Source organism: Coffea eugenioides, unplaced genomic scaffold (genome assembly GCF_003713205.1).
Source record: "Coffea eugenioides isolate CCC68of unplaced genomic scaffold, Ceug_1.0 ScVebR1_110;HRSCAF=484, whole genome shotgun sequence".
Taxonomy (NCBI): Eukaryota; Viridiplantae; Streptophyta; class Magnoliopsida; order Gentianales; family Rubiaceae; genus Coffea; species Coffea eugenioides.
This window is the reverse complement of record NW_020861488.1, coordinates 50,821-67,432: the sequence shown is the minus strand read 5'-3', so window position 1 is coordinate 67,432 and position 16,612 is coordinate 50,821. Positions and strand designations below refer to the sequence as shown.

At 36.0% G+C, this 16,612-nt stretch overlaps 2 protein-coding genes across 2 annotated transcripts; one reads left to right on the top strand and one right to left on the bottom strand.

The window, feature by feature from the left end:
• The first annotated feature begins 52 nt into the window (after window positions 1–52).
• LOC113754914 (protein NLRC3-like) lies at window positions 53–4,829 on the top strand. Its single transcript, XM_027299102.1, has 7 exons — window positions 53–818; window positions 908–1,011; window positions 1,251–1,364; window positions 1,441–1,611; window positions 2,432–2,575; window positions 2,653–2,798; window positions 4,516–4,829. Exons 1-7 carry the CDS (start codon window positions 753–755, stop codon window positions 4,665–4,667), a joined length of 897 nt encoding a protein of 298 aa, XP_027154903.1. The 5' UTR covers window positions 53–752; the 3' UTR covers window positions 4,668–4,829.
• Window positions 4,830–8,771: 3,942 nt separating this feature from the next.
• On the bottom strand, window positions 8,772–15,761 carry LOC113754917 (5'-3' exoribonuclease 3-like). Its single transcript, XM_027299104.1, has 23 exons — window positions 15,561–15,761; window positions 15,178–15,283; window positions 14,975–15,051; window positions 14,131–14,322; window positions 13,882–14,001; window positions 13,722–13,784; window positions 13,481–13,585; window positions 13,197–13,337; window positions 12,890–13,060; window positions 12,725–12,802; window positions 12,482–12,631; window positions 12,230–12,382; window positions 12,003–12,098; window positions 11,824–11,916; window positions 11,475–11,545; window positions 11,267–11,395; window positions 11,089–11,165; window positions 10,956–10,996; window positions 10,761–10,835; window positions 10,350–10,495; window positions 9,871–9,921; window positions 9,711–9,786; window positions 8,772–9,437 (listed from the first exon to the last, which is right to left on the bottom strand). Exons 1-23 carry the CDS (start codon window positions 15,714–15,716, stop codon window positions 8,772–8,774), a joined length of 3,033 nt encoding a protein of 1,010 aa, XP_027154905.1. The 5' UTR covers window positions 15,717–15,761.
• Window positions 15,762–16,612: the final 851 nt, after the last annotated feature.

Below are 16,612 nucleotides of genomic sequence, written 5' to 3'. Positions count from 1 at the left end.
TCATCTTTCTATTCTTTGCTTACCACGTTTAAGGGATGATCTAGGTTTTCATAATTAATTCCATCAAGTCTTTTTGATAATAGCTTTTTTGGTAGATTATATTTTTTTATCATCAGTATTACCCAATGGTCAGATTCTGAGTTATTTTATGTACTGAAGAAAGTTAAAGTGAGCTACCATTTGAAATTTCTAAATTTTCCATGGATATGATGAAAGGCAATATTATTTTATGTATGAGCTCAAGAATGAATCGAAGAACATAATATGCCTTCGTTTTGGGGACTGCTGCTTAAACTTCATAAAGTTTCTGGTTAAGAAGGCAAGAAACTTGGATAGCTTAGTCAAAGTCCGTCGTAGCAAGAGTGTGTTCCCAAGATAATGGTATACTTAGTTGGTTCACTTCTTTGTTATTGGATTTGTGAAAAACATCGTGCCTCTCAAAGGAATTAAACATGTTGCTGTTTGTTTGTAGGCACTTCCTCATTGAGGTAGATAAATTTTAAAAAATGTTTTGGTCAAAGAATTGAACTAGGATAATGGCAGGGAGAACTTTTGATCTCTAGTGTCAGAGTGAACAATCTGTATGCATTGCTAGTCATCCTTTAAAAGTTCATGTCAAGGTTTCCATCAGGGTGCATGTCAACTGAGAAAATTTATATGAGTAGTTTGAAATTCTTAGATGCTTTTATTTCTTTAGGTGCTTGTCTTCGTTAAGCTTATCTGATGACCACCTTCGTCGAAATTTTGTGGAAATGATTTTGGATGTCCTCTTTGATTCTTCGTCTAATATAGCTGCTTTGGACCTTTCAGAAAACTATGTAAGTTTTAATATACGTATCACATGATTTTCACCACAAACATTTCTGTTGACAATCAGCCTTTAAGGATATTAACATGCAAAGTGCAGATGTCTGGATGGCCATCCCATTTTAAATGGACGTCTAGACCTGGCAAGCAGTTATCTTCAGGAATAGGCAAGTCATTGCAATCATTGCGGGTGCTAAATCTAAGGTACATGACATTATCTCCTGATGATTAGTAAATATTCAAATTTCTTGAAGATGAATGAAATCTTTCTTGGAGTTAATTAGCCATAGACCTGACAAGGGGATATCACATTAATGTCTGGAGCATGGAATGTCTTTCATTTTATCCACAGTGTAACGATGAGGTTGTAGAGGCTGCCTTAAAGTTTATCAGACCTTTGCTTTTTACATAATTCTTTGATTTTTTTTTCTTTCTAATTTCAGGAACAATAATCTGCAGAGAGATGACGTAGACTTTCTTAAATATGCGCTGGTTTGCATGCCTAAGTTGGAGAGTCTTGATTTAAGTGATAATCCTATTGAGGATGATGGAATCAAGTTAGTAGACTGGCACATTCTTTCAACAGTTTTAAAGTACTAGCTTTCTGCTAATGCAGTATTTTGCAATCTATAGGAATATGATGCCCTATTTTGTTGAGATGTCAGAGAAACCTTTTTCGCTCATTGATCTGAAGTTGGGACAATGTGAGCTTACTTTCAACAGTGTGAGTCAACTTTTAAATGTACTGTCAAGATGGAAGAAGCCACTGACCTCCCTCTGTATTGGAGAGAATAACCTTGGAAGGTTTGTAGGCATGAATTTTCATGCTTTCATTGAACTAACATCAAACCAGTCCCCGATTTGACTTGGCAGGGAATGCTGAAACCATGGTTTGGTTGGAATTACCTGATGGCTGATTGATATTTCATTCTCTCTTGGAACTTAATTATGGGAGTTGTGCATGCAATTTCCAATCAATCTGGTCCACGTCATGATAACAGAATATTTTCCCTATATATTGGCTCTGATAAATCTCAATGAAGACCCAAGTTGTTTTTCTCTCTGCTTGTCTTAGGTTTTGTGTAGTGCTTTCTTTTTCTTGAAATATTACAGTGCCTGTTCTTCCCTTAATTCATTGAAGTTTTTTCTTCATTTTTGCCTTCTAAGCATTTTTGACATGGCCTGTTATTCTTGTGTTCATACTTCAATTTACCATCTGCTCCTTTTACGTGTTATACTAAAGTTTTGTTGCTTCTTGGTGAATTAATGTTGACCTAACTTTTGGTCCATCCTAGCTGTTATTAGTGTAAACACTGAGATGCAATAACCTATGGTGGATGCACAAAGTGAAATTTCTGACTAGTTCTAAGTTCTTAGTGCTGCAAAAGTTGTATATAGAATCAATCATATCAGTCCATCCTGTCCCTCGTTAGTACCTTGTGCCTTGATGAATTTGTGATGCCCTTCTTTCTCATTTGTTTTTGATGGTATCCCTCACCCGTGTATATTTTTCAGATCGAGTCTTCTATGCCTGCTTATACTATAGTATATATATTCAAGATATCTTCCAGATGTAATGATGGGTGTTCGTTTTCATGCTTTTGTCCACTATATATCTGTTCAGCAAAATTGGGGCATTGTTGGGAAAGTTTCTCTCTAAGGGGCTTCAATCCCTTGACATTGATGATATTAATCTTGGTCCTCCCGGCTTTCAGAAAGCACAAGATGAAATAATGGGGGACCTGAAGCTTGTTTACATCAATATCAGGTTCAGTGGCTCTCTTATTGTCCCTACATTTTTTATTCCTTGTGCATACAATTAACATGCTGAGTTACCTCATACAGCAAAAATTACGGTGGGATTGAAACTGCAAATTTCCTGTCAAAGCTCATTTCATGTGCTCCGGAACTTACTGCAATCGATGCCAGATGTAATTCCATGCCTGTGGAATCCTTGTCAATCATTTGCTCCACCTTGAAAGCTATGAGAGGTATGTTCTTCTAGTTTTGGTTATTCTGTTGTGCTGGACAATAGATACATCATACTTCCCCGTGAGTTGTTTGAACTAAACATGCCATGGCCGTGAAATATGTGTGTCAGGTTACATATTTTCTGTTTGATATTTGCTTTTTGGTTAATCAAGTCTAGTCTTGGTATGCATCACAACTTCCTGAAGAAGCTTTTAAGGACTTCACACATATAAGAAGAAATTGTGGTCTTAAAAGGTGGTTCATAACGGCTCAAGTCTGTCCAAGTACGGCTCAAGTCTGTCTAAGTTCATGCTTTATAATCCTGTATGGAGTTTTCCTTTACAAGATAATAAATTGCATAATTACCAGAACCATGGATAGGAGGCCTGTCAAAGTGTTGTGTATGGTGAACACCACATTCTCACTACATCTATGCTCCTTTCAATGGTTTATTGTGGCAGTAGAGCTGTAAAATCCCTTTTTATCTCCGGCTCAGAAAGTTTTACTTAGAGATAAGACATCCATGGTGGCAAGTTTTGCATAGAGTTGAGCCACTATGGCAGGATCCCAAGTCACTTAAGTGGCTGATCATTTTTATGAATGTATCAGAAGATTTGAAGCGAGAGTTAATATAAATGAAGTTCAGAAAACTTTATCTTAATGAAGGGGAGTACATCTTTCTAAATGGAGGTATCAGACGATTTTAAAAGAGTGAGCATAAAGGGAATTTTGAAAAAAATAGTTAATGACATTTTTTGCTGCCAATGAGAGCCTTAATTGGAACCTGTTTGATTGGTTCTGACACTTTATCAAGATATCCAACCAATATATCTTTTGCAAAGTTAACATCTTGATACAAGGTGATTATTCGCATAGGCTTATTTCTTTTCCAATGGCCAGATACTGACCATAAGTTATGAAGGTTACGTTACATATTGCAAATATTTTGGATAGGTTAGTATGAATTTAGTAGTTGAGATCGCACAATTGTCACTGAACTCTTTCTATTGGAGGATTTGAGCCTCAAGCCTACCACCTAATTATATTATTATAATTTTTTTTTTTGCTGGGGTGGGGGTGTGATGGAGGGGTAGCAATCTGGAAACATTGTGCACTCAATTCCAGCAAACTAGTTTTGTTGTGACTGATTTTACACTTGTTCAGCGTTTTGTTGTTTGCCTGCTCTCTTCAGTGTTTACTAGGTTTCTTCAAATTCCTTCTGTGCTTCTTCTTCATCGAAGAATACAAGAAAGGTGTACACGTCAGCCATTACCCTTGAGAAAGCTGATCTATAATGTTAAAATGAAACTATCCTTCAATACCATCGCGCTGGGACTTTTTAAGTGAAGTTCCAGGTTACAGAAAGCAACCCTTTCTCACTTAGTGACGTCACTTCATTCATTTCACGAGTTATTATTTCCTGATTAACTATCAGCATTCTTTCAAAGACTTTGCGTAAATTTGTTTTTGTTTCCTGCATGACACGACTATTTCTCATAACTTTAGCAGGGAAAACCATCTTTTGCAGCACCACTCGGTGCCCATGCTTCCCAAAATTGTCTTACTAGAGTTCTAGAGGATTTTCTGATACCCATGGATAAAAAATTAGCCACTCAAAAAGCACCGCATTCTTTTTTCCAGCATTTAGATGTTTGATAATCTACTGACCTTGTTTTAGTGTTCTTTCTGATGAGAGTTTCATTTTGACCCCGTTGTGTTATCTGTGATATTGATTAGGGAAAGTAGAGCATCTGGATTTGAGAGGAAATACTTCATTGGTACGATTTGCTGATGCTTCTCTGCTGGATGAACTGAAAATGAACAGAAAATCCATTCTCAAACTTGACTCTTCATACGACCCAGATGGCCCTTATGACCAGGATCCTTAGCTTTTTTTTTCGAAGGACGGTTGCTCAAATCTTAATGAATGGTAAAGCTGCGGAGATTAGAGACATTCAACTTGTCAATACATAAAAGCTGTAAAGAATGTTGACTGTGATTGAATTGTTTGACCTTTTATACATTCATCTTACTTTGTTCTTGCTGTTTCATTTCTTGGCCTGTCCTCTCAAGTTTTAAAAGTTAGGATGAAAATAAAAATCTCTAGTTCTTTGGAGTAAGAATGCAGCCACTGCCCTCTAGTCGCTACTAACAATTGAATTTTCTAGTTTTCAATAGCCATATACTTTTAACCATTTGTTAGTGCAGGAACAGTAAAACTGTGACCAGATTTAGTGTTTTATCCGTTATGGAAACATTCTAGGACAATTAAACTAGATCTTTAGACTCAAGTGATTAGCTTTTCGCCTGGAGAAGATAAAAGAATAAAGAAAAACTTTATTATTGTGGTGTAGGATGTAAATTTTGTAAAACTTGACAAACTGCCTAAACAGATTAACATTTTGGTAAAACTTAGCAAACTGCATAAGCAGAATAATATGTTGTAAAACTTAACAAACTGCCTAAGGTGAATAACATATTGCTGTTCTATGTTTCCAAATGAAACTTCAGAAAAAGTTCTCATCTAGTAGCTGATAAGTGAAGGTGAAAGGAAAAAAGATAGAAACTCTTTACACAACGAAGAAAAATATCCACGACCCTCCATCCAGACAAAAATTACAATTGTATGCATGGAGATGGTAACAGGGCCAATACCACCAGTCACAGGGGTAATAGCTGAAACCTTTCTAATTGCTTCTTCATAGCAAACATCTCCAACCAAGCTGTGACCATTTGAACTTTTGGCATCCCGTAAAAGTATCAGACCAATATGCATCACACAATATATTTGGGCCAGCAGCAAGAAAAGAGTTAGAAGAAGACACCAAGAAAGGAGAACTCAAGGAGCATCTACCTCGACAGAATTTGTGCCCATGTCGTCAATCACAACTGCTCCTGGTTTTAGCCAGTGGCCTCTAATTATATGTTTGGAACTCCAACATCAGACACCACAATGTCGGCTTCGCGGGCGACTTGCTCCGGGATTTTGGTGAAAGAGTGCACTACACTCAGTGTTGCTGTGGTGCCTCTGCCGAGCGACAATGTATTACATGAACATATTAACGGGAAGATTCTCTATATGATAACATATTAGGCTGCCTGCAATAGCAACCCTACAATCTTGGTATTAAGTATTACAGTCAATTAAGTTTTCCATGGTTCTTCCATAATTGATTATCAACTTTGGCCTGCAATGTCTATAACTTGTTTAACGCTTCGTCCCCAAAAAGTATGAAATTCTTATTGAGCTACTTATAGTTCAACAAACCAATCCACCGTCAAACCTAAATGAAGCCTTATTTTCTTCTCATTTCTTGATTTACCATGGAAAAATAAATCAGTACCTGACTTGCATAGATAACGTACCAAGCAACTGCATTCAAGCTCCACATAATTTCTAATTCCTTTCCATTAATTATAGTTTCTTAAATCTTACCCCACAAATTGTAACCTTCTTTTTCTATAATCATACCGCATTATTTCTTCAAACATTAACAGAAAAAAAAAAAAGAAGAAGAAAAATTACTAGCTTCCTATTTTCTTATTGTATAGCATATTTCTGTACACGAAGAGAAAAAAAGAAGAAAAAGAAGTACATCATAGATGGGTAGCCAATTGTGCGACTAACATTAGAAGAGAAAATGAAGATAGAAATATAATGTAAAACAACTAAATATGCAGAGCAAGCAGAAGGGTCTCATTTGCATGGATAGTTAAATAGTAGAAGCACTTATTTAAGTAAAGAGTTACCAGTGAAAGATGAAGAATGCTCAGCTGCAGAAGAAAAAGAAGAACGTGTTGGTGGGATATGGAATCCAAACATCAGGTGAATCAAACGGACAAGAGAGGTGGGCTTTATACAAGATATGAAGCGGCTGAACTTCTTTATAAGCTGCTGCCGTAAATGATATGATCTGTTTCCTCCTCTGCTGCACCACCACCAAACTCCTGCCACCGCAAGTCTCTTGATTCTTCACGACATATATAGTGAAAAACTGAGAGAGTTCAAAGTGGATAGATCATAGAAGTAACAGGAAGTCCAGTATTTGGACATCTTTCTTGCTTTTGGTAACGTGTATTTGTGCAGGTGAGGTGGACCGAGTGCTCTTGCCATTTTTTTGGGATAGGCTAAAATTGGCTGATGGCATATGCACCCCATGCCACAAAATTCTAAATGTTCAAAATGCAATTAGGGGCCTGAATCCAATAAAGCCCCTTGAAAACCAACAGCTTTGGCCCGTTGGCCACTACCATAGTCTTTTCTTTAAGGCTTAGTGGGAGAGGAAGTCAAGGATTCAAACCTTATTTCCCACCATTTGTTACTATACGTGGCTTGCCATTTTAAATAGTCTAAATTCATACGGGTGCATAGTGCACCTGTCTGATTCGATGGTAGTTCAGTTCTCGTCAGTTCGCCAATAGGTCCAGTTGGGCCTTCCCCCTTAAAATAAGTTAGAGTGAGAGTAAAAGTAAGTGTAGGGTAGACAAGTACCGATTGACAAAAATAATAATAAATAATAATAATAATAATAAAGCCCCTTAGAATAAGTTAGAGTGGGAGTAGAAGTAAGTGTGGGATAGATAAATACCGATTGATACAAAATAATAATAATAATAACAAAGCCCCTTGAAAAGTGCCACTTCCTCGCATTGTCCCCCATGAATGTTAATTGAATCAATGTAGAATGCACCGCACCACTTTTTCTCATTATGATTTTTTCACTCAGGTATAGGGCTGCAATCGCCGATCGCGAGCAGCTCGAATAGGAACTCGAGTCGAGCGCGGTCAATATCGAAGTCAAGTCGAGATCGAACTAATCAAATCGAATTCGAACTCAAAAATACCAAGCTTGCGAGCTCAATTATATATATTTATTTTTTATTTTACATATATATATATCCTTAATATTTTATTATTTGTTAAAAAATAATTATTTTATTCATTTTTAAAAATAAAAATAATTATTTTTATTTTATTTTTTAAACTTGTGCTCGAGTTTGACATTTTGAGCTCGTTGAGCTCGAGCTCAAGTTCGAGTTTTGTAAAATTAACTTGAAACTCGGCTCGATTAGGTTAAAACTCGACTCGACTCATTTATACCCCTACTCAGTGCAATTGGGTTGGACAGCCTAATCTCGGGTTAGATTAGCCATGTGCAACACACATACTTTGGTTTCATGAATTGATCAAATTGCCTTCCCAATGCTTTACAAAATGTATTTTCAAACTGACTTTTAAACTAATAAAATAGGTAAAAATGAACTCTGGATAATTACACTTAATTCAAAAACTTTTGAAGTGTAAAACATGAAGTATACTGTATTTAGCGACCACATTTTTTTAAATATATTTCTTAGTTGTAACAAACATATGAAAAATAGTAGTTGTAAGCTAATATATAACAAACTCAACCTCAATTATTGATAATAAGCTACAAGTTGCATAAAAATAGAATGCAGGGGAATAGCTAAATTGTGTTGGAAATTTTTCTTGTAAAGTAAATATTAAAAAAATATTGGAACGTAAGAACTTGTAGGGTAATATGGCCACTTCACAGGACCATGCAGCTAGAAATTTACTTGATCTAATTTTACCGGGTTGTGAAATTTGTAATGCCACAGAGAGTAAATTGGTTCAATTAAATATTTAGGGAGGACAATGTGAGGAAAAGGCATTTTTCAAGGGTGTTATTTGAAATTAATCCTAAAATTAATATTTACAGTTTGAATCCCAATCCTGCTTATATAGAAAGAACTCAGAAACAGCCAAACTTCAGAGAATCTGGATACAAATGCAGAAGAGAAGATTCACCTTCCTCAGCTTAAACCTCACAAAATTCATGCCCAAGAAACGAACAACAACCAGGTAGTTTACTTTGGTAGATGGCAAAATATAACTGATCTCTTAAGTTCTTGGTTTCAGAGTTCTACAGGTCAGATGACAAAAGTTCAAAACGTTCCAGTCCACCTATTATATGGTTCAAAAGAAACAACTACCACCGTTCACCATTGTTCCTTCCGTATCTGCTTCCAGTGTTCCAAGCACTATGAGAAGATTTGTCAACATATTCGCCTCTCCCATGAACCTGTTGCCGAGGGGATGCAGAAGAATTAGAAGACTTGTGAAAATATTGGCCTCTCCCATGAACCTGTTGCTGCGGGGATGCACAAGAATTAGAAGATTTAAAATATTGGCCTCTCCCATGAACCTGCTGCCCAGGGGATGCACAAGAAAATGGCTGGCTCTGCCTCCAAGCAGGACTTGCATTACTTGTAGAACTAGACTGCCACGAGTCCTTGTCCGTATTTTGCCATCTGCTCCAGCTATTATCTGATGCAGAAGTATTTGATAGTTTTTCAGGCCTCCAGTTAAGACCGCTAGCAGAAGTTGAGGTACTTGATGATGGAAAGGAACTGTTTCCTACACAATGAGCATATGACTTCAAAGCTGGAACTGGCCCTCTTTGAGTAGTAGAGTTGTTAAGTTTTCCTCTGCCAACACTCCATCCAGTGCCAGCAAATTTGCTGATGACTGCAGGTTCTTTGTTCTTTAGGCTAGATTTCTGAACATGGTTCCTATTCACCAATGCTCTGTTGGGAGCGCTGCCATTGTATTCATGCCAAAGCTCTCTCTTCACTATATCTGCTTCAGATATTGACTGCACGGATATATAGTGATTCAAATTTTATAGGCATTTTAACAAGTCAATAAGCATTTGTCTACTCTATTAATGAAAACTATTATTTCCAATTCCAACATCTACATCATGCTTGAAGTTTGCAATTTATCAGTTTTTTCATTTTTGATCGGAGTTATCAAACTGGCTTGGAGAAGAAATGCTTTCCCTTGGTAAAGTTGACAAGATTTTTATTCCTTTTAAGGAGAACTTGATAGGATTAAGCTTGTCCAGCAGATAAATGCATTTGCGTACCTCCTCTGGAATATTTACTCCTTCCGCAAGATGCCATTTAGGCACATAGTCCGAAGGAAGCTTGTAGAATGCACAGCTACAGGCAAACAAAAACAGGAGCAGTGAGCAGATATCCAACAGGAAAACTTCTCAAGATTAACAGAGATCGGCGATTGCTTACAAGACATCTTGATCTGCTTCACAAAGATGCATGAACCCACTCAGTCCATCGCTGAGGATAATGGCACAAACAGATCCACCATTGTTAATCCATTGTTGCAACTGTGACGACAAGCTTATACGGTATACAATTGACTCATCACGCAAATTCAGCAATCCAAACCACCTCTTGCAAGGTGTTGGAATTGAATGCTGATCCATACTCTTGGATAACCATTAATATTTTTGGTTTCAAGGGTTAGATGTTATCATGCAAATGGTGATATTTTACTTTGTTTCACTTCTTAACCATGATAAAGCTACTTAATCAACACATTAGAAATGCTATGCATTCGATTTGGCCAATGATATTTAGGCACAATGGAGAAACCTGTTAGTTACCAGGTCACAGATTTAAGTTACTTTCAGTAAATTTCATGCACGAAACTAGGCAGACAAAAAGACAAAAATTGGAAAAAGTAAAAGGGTTGATTTGCTTACTTCAACATGTCATTGATCTTGATATAATCATTCTGCATGAAAGATGTGCAATTTTTGTAGACTGAACTAATTTGTTCACCCAAACCACTTGAACTCCCTATGAACAATTGATCAGCAGTCTCAGCATTCCTCTCTTTCTCATGGTCCTACGTAGCGTGAATGAAGTTAAACATATCGTCAAAACCAAAGGTCCAAGTTTATCAAATCCACATGCAGTAGTACACAGTACACATAGCTTCAGTGAGATTGACTATAGCTTATTAGTTAAAAAAAACAAAAATTAACATGTGAGCTTGCTACATGCTCAAACATAGGCTTTCAGATTAAGCAATGTGTATCTAAAACCCTCAACAAGGAAAGAAGCATACTACCAAAGCAAATACAGATATATCAAATGGAAATATTCCAAACCTTTAATTCTGTTTCAGCCTTTTTAGTCTCTACTAGGAGGCGGTCTTCTTGAATGAATGGTAACTTGCATATAGCCTGAAAGGAAGAAAATTGTGTAAAAGATTCAAAGAGATAAGTTGTTTAACTAAAATTTTGTGTAAAAGATTCAAGTTGTTTAACAAAGAGATAAGTTGTTTATAGATATATAGGACAAACCTGCCACATGAAGCGCTTTCCATCTGCATCCGTCTCAAAACCTGAACATCAAATTTTCAACATGAGTAATATAGTCAATTATATTCTGGTTAACCTACTTTAAATTGAGTACAAACATCAGAAGTAGCCTTACGGGCTGGATAAAATTCAAGAATACTTGAATCTGCATCAACCATAAGTCTCTTGTATGCTTCAGGAAGAGCGTGGCAACTATTTGTCACTCGTCAGAAGTCGGAGAATAAAAGAATACGGTAAGAATAAAAGTAATCTCAAAATGATTCCAATACACAAAAATCAGGGTGGCAAATTACCTTTTTGGAGGGAGGACAGCCAAGAGCTGATCAAAAGGTTTCAGAGGTAGACCTTTTTGAAATTTCACATTCACTTGAGTAAGGCCTTTTAGGTCCGAAGCAAATGGACCATAATGAAATGGATAAAACCTAGTGGGATACATTGGACGGAACATATATTAGTGAACAAGTCTATCTCAATCCCAGAAATTTGCAGAATTTTTCTTACCAAGTCCATGATGGAACTCCAGAAAAGTAGTACTTTAGGACCCAACACAGTCCTTCAGTGTACTTCGCTACCTAGAAATCAGAATGGTGAAATCACTAGAAATAGGTGCAATACTAAGCAAAAGAATCAGTTGCTTTTTCCTGATAAAAATCAACATAATGCTCCTATGCTATGCGTTGGGATTGTATAAGCTAGATACTTGAAAAAAATCTTCCTCATGCTTGAAGGAATGTTTATATGTCTCAGCATAATCTAACGAACAACTAATGCTTTGTGACCAGAAGATTGATCTCATTATTACCTATAACAATACTAAGGAGATAAGATAATACAGCATGTAATATCATACCAACGATCTACGTCTCTGTTCCACCTCATCTGTTTTTGCAGAAAATTTAACTTCATAGTATCTCTTTTTCCATCCTTGAACACCCAGTTTTACCTGGAATTAGTCCAAATATTCATCTGTCATCTTCAATCATCAAAAATCTAATGAACTGCCTGACAAAAGATATCCACTTCATTAACCTTATCTGAAAAAAGGCCACCATTTCTGAATGTATCTGACTGGTGCTGGATGCGATCTTTCAACTCTTGCATTAACTCTTTTGTATTGTTCAGAACCTGAGGCATTAGAAGCGAAAACTATTAGATAGACAGCAGACTAAAATAAATGAAATAATTATAAAAACAAATGCAAATAGAAGAGATATACAGTGATGAAAAGAAGTACTTCTGAGAGAGTAATATCTTACTTCAGAATAATCAGTTAAAGAAATATCTTTTTCATCTAAACCACTTGTAGAATCCACAATCTCCGACATTTTTCTATCCTGAAATGCATTATCGGTATTTCCTAAGCTGCTCCACAAATTTGCTTCAATACATCCATCATCTTCAGTGTCCTGCTAGACAAGAATTATAGGATATCCCAATTAATTTTATGTAGCAGACAGCCTCAGGCCAAGAAATACTAGCCACTGAATCATTCAATTGTCAACACTCACAGCATTCAAAAGTTCTGATTGGATCCTCCTGAGCTTTCTTTCCTTGATTTCTAATCTTTTCTTGAATATTTTTTCTTCATACTCACCCACTGAAAGTATAAATTTCTCAACCCTTTTCAATTTTATATATCTGCCTTTCTTGTCCTCAATCTGCTTTCAGAAATTATATTAAAACAAAGGCGGTTAAACGCCCAAGTTGCAATTGCAGTAATTGATTGCTTAATACAAGATAATGTTAGGTACCCAATGTGTATCAACCAAGTATCCACCAAGATTCTTCATCTCTTTCTTATAAACATACATCAGTAAATCAATTGCACCCTGTAATCATAAGTAAGAAGAATGTATAAAGCAAGAAAACATAATTATTTCAAGACATCTAACTGCAAAATCAGAGACAGTACAAACCTCATGGATTTCTAGAGTGGGCATGTGCGGTAAGAAGTCATTGCCAGTGAAGAAACAGATGAATATGAAGTCATCGATTATACGCTCCAAATCTATGTTCAGATTCTCAGGAGGATCGCTTATGTTCAGATCGATATGCAGGTACTCCCTGAGGAGCCAGATATGCAAATACTGCAAACACAGTTTCAAAGAGAGTCAATAAAAAAACAAGTCATTTTCCATTTTCCCTTTTCTCTGTCAAAACATGATTGCAATGTTCAACCATTGGTGCAATAATACTAATGTTTCTCAGGTTTGTTTCTCACACCTGAAAAGGTTTTTTCATCACAGGCAATCTTCTATTTAATTTTTTGCTCGCTTCACTGCATCTGTCTGATTTCTCTGACGCTGATACTACCTCAATGTGGCAGGAAGCGGGCTTTGGCACTGATTCTGACTTGTCTACAACCTTTGGCAAATTACAAACATTGGAAAACAGAAGTTCTTCATTTCACAACATGTTAAACACTAGGACATCTTAGAGCAACTATAATTAAGCAATAAAGTAGAAGAATCTGCATTCGAATCACAAGTTTTGGAAACAGTTCCAACCTGCTTAAACCATCCCCTACACTTTCCTGAATATGATTCTGCTTTGTGGGCACTACGTTCAAGTTCTGACACTCCATTTAATATTTCCTCGTGAACGAGAACATCCTGTTTTGAAAGACAACAAATAATTTAACTCAAGACCGTATGGATTAACAAATCATGGATTTTAACAAGTACGCACTATCCAATTAGGCAAATTATGGTAGCATCAAAAAAAAAAAGCAGTTGATTGTAGCATTACCTCTCTCAATATCGAAAAATGCACCTCATGCGTTGCCAAAGCAAGCATGATTAAATCCGCGTCCTGCATTCAAATCAATAACTTTAGCTTGCCAATTTTCAAGTTCAAATAGGCTAAACTTCCTATAAAATATTCATCAAGGGGAAGGTTAACTAGCTACCAGGCCATATAGACAATGCTGAGTATTCGGATCATAACCTTCACTGCTGCGCTGAGCACGAATGAAAGACATTATCTTATGTTCCCCTTCGCTAGGAACATTTGCATCCGAGAGAATCACCTAAGATTTAACAATTTTTTCAAGTGATTAATGAAGTACATAATTAATTGATGAATCTTGCATTTCAGACCAATAATTAATTGATGAATCTTGCATTTCAGACCAATGTAGTACGTAATAACAATGCACCTTGATTTTGCCCCAGCGCGAATCAGTAGTCATCCGGCGCTTAATATAGTTTTGCAGTTTCTTAGACAATAAGTACATAAATTCTGTGCCTGGAGTGATAATATTGGAATCAGACAATTCTGATTCTTCTCGAGGCAAAACCTTCTTGCCTTCCCTTTCAAATTTTTTCCTCAGCTTCGTTTCCACCTCTTCCTGAATTAAACATCAGTGAAAATAATTGGTCATTATGGCATAACCAACGGTGGCCAAGCCAGACAAAATCTTCAGTGAATTTTCATGTATAAGAAGATAGCCACCAATACATTAAACCCCTTAATTAAAACATTGGCTTTGTACTTGTAACATATATTTTGTTACTGGTTCATTTCATTAGAAATCGTTATCAGATCACTCATAGCCACTCCTTCATAATTAATTTCCACCAGTTATTGGTGTAAAAAGGTAAAAACAAAATTTTTTTTGTACCAGTTATATTAGCATAAATCTTTCGAAAATTTTATACTCGGAATTGAAAATTTTCCCTTGGTGAATTGAAGCACATGCCTCCACTAGCCAAAGTGTAGATCCTCCACTTGTAACCAATTGTAGATTTTCTAAGGTAGCGTTCAACCCCTTGTTACTCGGATCTAGCTATCAAGTCCTGCTAATACAGCTATTCTAGTGCCAAATGAAGAATTGGACATCGGTACATCGGGACAAAGCCGTTCGATTATGCATCATAGTTGAAATTCAGGATTTTATCCTATAAAAGAATAGCCTCATCTGAATATTACGCCATATTACAATTGGGATAATGAACCAAACATTGACTTGATTAATTGTTGCAATCAAGAAAATTACTCACAGCAGCTTCATTATCCTTTGCGGTTCGAAACCGTCTTGCTCTTTGTTGATTCATCTTGGCTCGGGGAGCCACCCCATCTGCCTCATGAAAATTGTCAATTAATCAACTAGTTAAAATCTCTCCCATTTTTGTTGTTTTGTCTTGCGAAAGACAATGATGTGAAATTAAATTTGGCATCGATCAAAATGGAAAAATTAACCTACCTATGGCCATGTACAAAAGTTTACGGGGTTTAACGATGTTGAAGAGTTGGTCGATATACTCGTAGATGTTGGAGAACACATCTTCAAATGTAGTCGGAGGAAACAACTGAAAAAAGTATTACAGTAGTAAACCTTAAGCCTCTGATTAATCCCCCAAAAAAAAAAACTTGGTCAGTAGTAAATAAAATAATAAAAAAAAAGAACAATGGGGAAATCTTTTTTGTAAAAGCAGAAAGACAATAGATAATTATGGTAGCTTACTAAACAAAACATGAAATTTTTATGCAAATACAACAGAAGTCATCATGGAAACCAACAAAAGATAAACACGTACGAGGAAACTCAAAAGAAAAATGCATGAAGGAAAACGAAGAGAGAGAGACCATATCTTCTGGATGGAAACAGGGATGAATGATTCCATTCATGTCAAGGTACAGATTATCGAACTCTAAGCCATGGTGATTTTCATCTGAATTAGCATCAGATACTATCTTTGGATATCTTTGAACTAACCATCGGAAAAATGATGGAACTCCCATGTTGATTTTCTTTCTTCTATACTACTTTCCTCTTTACAACTTTCAAGTTTCCTCTGCTTCTCTCTTGCTTTACTTCTTATGATTCTATCTCTATATATGACCCGCATAGCATGGATGCAACTAAATTAGCATTAATTATACTGTTTTGTGGTTGGCAGGACGCAAAAAACCTTTGGAGATTTCAGGAAAAAAGAAAAAAAAAAAAAAGTGGTACACTTTGTTGGCATTGTTTACACTTTTTTTTTGTACACTTATTTAAAATCAATTTCGATAAAGAACACCTTGTGAGCTAGTGGGAGTTGTTTTCTACAATAACTTTGCTAAAGTAAAGATTGAAGGACAAAAGTCTAGTATAGGAGTCTAAAAATTATGAAGTTTTTACAAAATTATTATAAAATTTTGAGTTTATTTTTATATATACCAATCGCTAATATATACATTGTTATTATTAGATGCAGATATATATATAAAATCTAAATTTTAAATTTGAATTCTAATTAATTGTTATGATTTTAACTGTGATAGTATATAAATTGTCAGTAAAGAAAATTAATCTTAAAGTTTTTCTTCTACTTTTGTTCTCTCTCTCTCTCTCTTTGCCTTTTTAAATTTTTTCTTTTTCTTTTATTTTGTGAAATCCCAAGAAGCTTAGGCTTGAAGAGATGCAAAGCTAGAAAATTTTTGGAGGAATTAAGGAGGCGAAAGTGAAGGTGACGATTTTTGTCGCTTCATATTGACCAACAAAGAGATCAAGGAAAGAGCAAAAAAGCAAAAGGCCTTTTGCTGTTCTGCCAGCATTTGTGCAACTTTCGAGAAGATTAAAAGTTGAAATGCGTCTTTGATATGAAAGGAGCCTGTCTCTTGAAACTTTCGAAGGGTAAATCATTTGTTCGGGC